Below are 5,012 nucleotides of genomic sequence, written 5' to 3' on the forward strand. Positions count from 1 at the left end.
TTTAGTAAGCTGTTTGTATCATGTCATGTATGTTTTCCATGCCTGGATTGGAAAAAGACTCACATGTCCAAGTTTTTTCTGTCCACCTGGCTTCATATTCACAGAAGACAAACTCCAGAGATGTTCCACTATCCCTCACTGGCGGGAAAATGTCCACCTGCAAGTGAAATCCCAACTGGCAAACATGGCATGGTTATTCCGTGTGAATGTGAGCCAACAGAAGACAGCATATTATTTACACCGTAGGACTGACTCACACAGGAGTTTTCCATCTTAGAGGGTTTCCCCGTTGTTCAAATATCTTATTTGCGTAATAATATTTAATGTTATAAATGGTTATAAACGTATAAACAGAATTAAAGTCACCTGTCAGATGTATTTCTGAAAGGTCGCCGTGTGTCCTCCGCTCAACAGGCGGCGCAGTTGACGCACGCAAACGTCTCTAGCGTGACGTGAGGTGACGAGGAAACGACGCTGACGCTGTTTACGCAGATGGTTGTTTGGTCAGTATCTTAACGCACGAAATTACTTTAATTTACTTCGTAATGTCGGCATGTTTTGTGTAATTATTAAGGTAAATGACACAAAGTATGCGCATTGGTTGTTGTTTTGGTCCTATTCGACTGGTTTTCGTTATTTTTTATACAGATATCCTATATCAGCTGATCATACTTGTATAATCCTAATGACAACTACAGTTAATTTGCCTATTTAACGCTTTTTATAAAACGTTTTAATTTTTGCACCGTTTAACAAGCTAGTACTGTTAATATACTGTGGTGTTATTACCGTGGTATTTTGATATTCATTATACTGTGGTGCGGAATGTATTAAAATAGTTAAAGCGATATATGTGACCCTGGACCACAAAACCAGTCATAAGGGTCGATTTTTTTAAATTGATATGTATACATAATCTAAAAGCTGAATAAATAAGCGTTCCATTGATGTATAGTTTGTTAGGACAATATTTGGCCGAGATACAACAATTTGAAAATCTGGAATCTGAGGGTGCAAAAAAAATCTAAATATTGTTTACTTCATATCCTAATGATTTTTGTCATAAAAGAAAAATCGATAATTTTGACCCATACCCGTGCTACTTATGACTGGTTTTGTGGTCCAGGGTCACATATGTCATTTATAAGAATATGATACATCATACGTGTAATAATTTTTCTCTGTCATGCTTTTCCTGCAGTTGTACACTTATTGATATTAAAATCATCTGGAGCTGATCTTAAACCAGCAAGATGGTATGGATGTGTTATTAGTATATGTATATGTAGTATTTACTAATAATTGTAATTAGCTTTTGTTTGTATGTTTTTATTTTAATTTTAGCTTTAATAATTTTGTAATGTGCTTTTTTTATTAGTTTAATTTTATTTTTGTAATATTTCTACATAGCTTTAATTTTCATTTGTAATTTTGTATTTTAAAGTTTTTCATATTTTCATATTTATATTTTGCTTTATTTTAGCTTTGTTTCAGTTATTGAAAACTATTTTAGTAATAACACTGGTTCTTCTATTTAAAAAATGATCATGTCAATGTTTGTTCTCTGTTTTAGGGTGAACGTAAAGGAGTGAACAAGTACTACCCTCCTGATTTCGATCCAGCCAAGGTGAGAACGACAAATACAATTTACTCGGTTCTGTCTTGCATGACCATGTTACAGCATGTATATTAAAAAGATTCTTCCTGAAATATGTATCTCATGCTCTCATAACAGCATGGCTCCATCAACGGCTACTGGAAAACTCACCCGCTGCGGGAGCGGGCTAGGAAACTGTCTCAGGGCATCCTCATCATCCGGTAATACACAATCATTTACAGTATTGTGAATTCTGTCATAGTTTTTTGATTCACATGCGCTGACAGTCTGTGTTTTGTGTTTACAGATTTGAGATGCCGTATAATATTTGGTGTGATGGCTGTAAGAATCATATCGGCATGGGTACGACTTTGATATTGTGCATAATACTGTACTACTCGTACTATTTTTGCAGTATATAGCATGTAAAATTGACATAGTTTGTCACGTGTAGTCATGTGTATATATTTAATTATTCCGTCTTTAAAGGGGTTCGATACAATGCGGAGAAGAAGAAAGTGGGCAATTACTACACAACTCCAATATACAGGTGATGTAGCATCCCAGTCTCTTACATTTCAGTTTCATGATCAGTTCATGTATCGCAAGGCAGCATATCTTAACCTGTAGGTTTGTGTTCCACAGGTTCAGGATGAAGTGCCATCTGTGTGTGAACTACATAGAGATGCAGACAGACCCGGCCACCTGTGATTATGTCATCGTAAGTGGAGCACAAAGGAAGGAAGAAAGATGGGACATGGCTGAGAATGAGCAGATACTCACTACTGGTGTGACACTCATGTTTATAATATTATTGTAGTATAATTATTGGCCACTCCAACGGTCAAAAATTCATATCTATCTATCTATCTATCTATCTATCTATCTATCTATCTATCTATCTACCTATCTATCTATCTATCTATCTGCCTGTCTGTATATTGTCTGTCTGTCTATCTATCTATCTATCTATCTATCTGTCTGTCTGTCTGTCTGTCTGTCTTTCTATCTGTCCGTGTATCCATCCGTCAATCTGTCTGTCTATCTGTCCATCTGTCTATATAGTTGTGTCTATCTCTCTCTCTCTCTCTCTATATATATATATATATATATATCTCTCTCTCTCTCTCTCTGTGTCTCTCTGTTTGGGGCGCCCCTATGCATCTGATATCTGCACTTAAGTGGCAGTGAATATACACAGACAACTGACTACCTTCTGTTTGCCTCTTTACAAGTCTCCTTACAAAGTAGTACTCCTAGTATTGTAGGAGCAGAGGTGCCACTGAACCAATATGCACACTGAAAACCAGGAGTCCTAGTTGAGTTTCAAATCACAGTTCCGTGAATACAACTTCTCCACATTTCCGAAGGCTATGATTACTTTTCTGGGTGTCTGTATATATATATATATATATATATAGATCTGCCTGTCTATATATCTGTGTGTCTATTTGTCGCCTGTCTATCTATCCATCCGTCTGTCTGGCTATCTCTCTGTCCGTCTGTCTGTCTGTCCGTCTACCTTTCTGTCCATCATCAAAAAACGTAGCAATATTAATTTTGATATTTCCAATATTCTTTCAAATGTTTTAAGATTTATAATATGAAGAAAACAACATTAATTCATTAGACATTAATTGCTGTTAATGTATGACAGTCATCAAGAAATTAAGGCTCGATATGTGTTTTTCTTCTGCAGAGCACAGTGAGAAAGAGAAGCTGGAGACGGATGCCATGTATAAATTAGATCACGGAGGAAAGGATAAAGATAAACTCTGTGCGGCCATCCCGTCTCTCAATGAGCTTCAAGAGCACCAGTCCGGGTGGATGGATGACTTTCAGCTTAACAGCACCCTCCGCAGGAAGTTCAGGGTGAGTTATATGTTGCCCATTGTAGCGGATTTGCATCCATAAGGAAAGATTTTTACGTTTTAATAAATTTTTGGTTTGCAAATACAGACTGAGAAGAAAGTGATTGCTGAGGAGGAGGAGAAAGACAATGCAGTGCGAATGAGGACTGGCCTGTCGATCCCTTTGTTACCGGAAAGACAAGAAGATAAGAAACTAGCTTCACTGCTCACCTTCCAGAGTCCAGACTGTGAGTTTAACCCATCTATTTACTTTCATTTATTGATGAATTAATCTGCACTCATTTCGAGTAAAAATCAATGTATCTATTTTTTTATTTATTTTAATTTCATTCAGTTGTATCTTTTAATTTTATTTTAATAATTTTATTTTTTTATACTTTATTGACTTATTTATTTTTTTGTATACATCTCTTATTGATTATAATTGACAAGCTGGATAAATCTCTCTCTCTTCCAGCATATGATGACAAACAGCAGACGAAAAGGCAACAGATATCTTCTCGTTCCTGGTTCAGTAGCCCGTCTTCTGCAGCAGGGGGAGCCGCTGGGAGCCTCTTGCAAAAGTTAGGTCAGCAGGGTCGAGGAGCAGCTGTGGCTAAAGCACTCCGCTCTATGACACCCAGTTCGCACATCCTGGTACGCAGGAAGTCAGAAAGCAGCAAGACTGAAGCTGCCGGCATTATGACCTCCAGCTCGTCCTCTGACACTAACCCAGCAGCTGTGGACACAAACCCCATGGACTCACATTCTTCTCTCACAAATAATGTGAATTCAAGCGCAGACACAAACACTTACAGCTGCACTACAGAAACGCATAAAGGAAGTCCATCAGAGGAGGACAAAGGCTTTGGCTTGTGTGCTGGAAAGTCTCTGGTTGCAGATTACAGTGACTCGGACTCGGGCAGTGAGGTCTAATTTATACCGCAAGTTGAAATTATAACATCGCTGTGATTCCTACACATATCATCTTATGGTAAACAATAAGTAATTATTTACCAAAAAAATAAATTCCTTCATATTGAGGAGTGTGTCAGGGTTTTCTTTTTCAGCTTTTCAAGCGCTGAGCATTGCACATGTTGATTTACTCCCTGCAAACACATCCGTAATGCGAAATGACATTCATGCTAATATCTGCAATAGACTTTAGTCAGGATAGTGGCATATTTAAATTTTTGACGGCAATAATAATGAGGAGAAGGGATTGAAGGTGGGGGAGTGAATGTACAGTGCTGTCTTCCACCCTCAATAGACCTTTTTAATAAACCCTGGGACAAAAGGCGGCGATAAAGTTGAACATGTCATGTGACGTCATGTATTGTCATGTGACTTTTGCCGTCAGTTGTGTCACTTTACAGCCATTCACATTTCCTCTCGAGTGGCCTCATGGGATAGTAAAGTGTCCATCAGATGCACACTCCGGAGTCGGAAAAAGCTGTTAACATTGATAACATACTAAAAACAAAAAGTTTTTTTGCGTTTCGTGTATAGATTCACGTATAGATGACAACATTGTCAAAACAATCCCTGTTCACACGGATCTGCAA

The 5,012-nt window shown here is 37.7% G+C and overlaps 1 protein-coding gene across 2 annotated transcripts; it reads left to right on the forward strand.

Annotated features, from left to right (window-relative positions):
- Positions 1-407: 407 nt before the first annotated feature.
- Positions 408-4,458, forward strand: LOC107659306 (coiled-coil domain-containing protein 130 homolog). 2 transcript variants are annotated; one of them, XM_016448197.1, is made up of 10 exons: positions 408-503; positions 1,202-1,256; positions 1,574-1,627; positions 1,736-1,818; positions 1,905-1,960; positions 2,087-2,147; positions 2,243-2,385; positions 3,297-3,469; positions 3,557-3,695; positions 3,926-4,458. In XM_016448197.1, the coding sequence occupies exons 2-10, from the start codon at positions 1,254-1,256 to the stop codon at positions 4,381-4,383; spliced, it is 1,170 nt and encodes a 389-aa protein (XP_016303683.1). In that variant the 5' UTR covers positions 408-503; positions 1,202-1,253; the 3' UTR covers positions 4,384-4,458. The 2 variants fall into 2 exon arrangements, with proteins under 2 accessions (XP_016303683.1, XP_016303684.1); XM_016448198.1 differs by having other exon boundaries at positions 499-574.
- Positions 4,459-5,012: the final 554 nt, after the last annotated feature.

Source organism: Sinocyclocheilus anshuiensis, unplaced genomic scaffold, assembly GCF_001515605.1.
Source record: "Sinocyclocheilus anshuiensis isolate Anshui unplaced genomic scaffold, SAMN03320099.WGS_v1.1 scaffold912, whole genome shotgun sequence".
NCBI classification, from domain to species: Eukaryota; Metazoa; Chordata; class Actinopteri; order Cypriniformes; family Cyprinidae; genus Sinocyclocheilus; species Sinocyclocheilus anshuiensis.

Excerpts from the sequence above, each read along its gene's own strand:
- LOC107659306 (XM_016448197.1), top strand. Across the intron at positions 1,628-1,735 it reads CTGATTTCGATCCAGCCAAG|CATGGCTCCATCAACGGCTA; the intron begins GTGAGAACGACA and ends CTCTCATAACAG. Across the intron at positions 1,961-2,086 it reads TAAGAATCATATCGGCATGG|GGGTTCGATACAATGCGGAG; the intron begins GTACGACTTTGA and ends CCGTCTTTAAAG.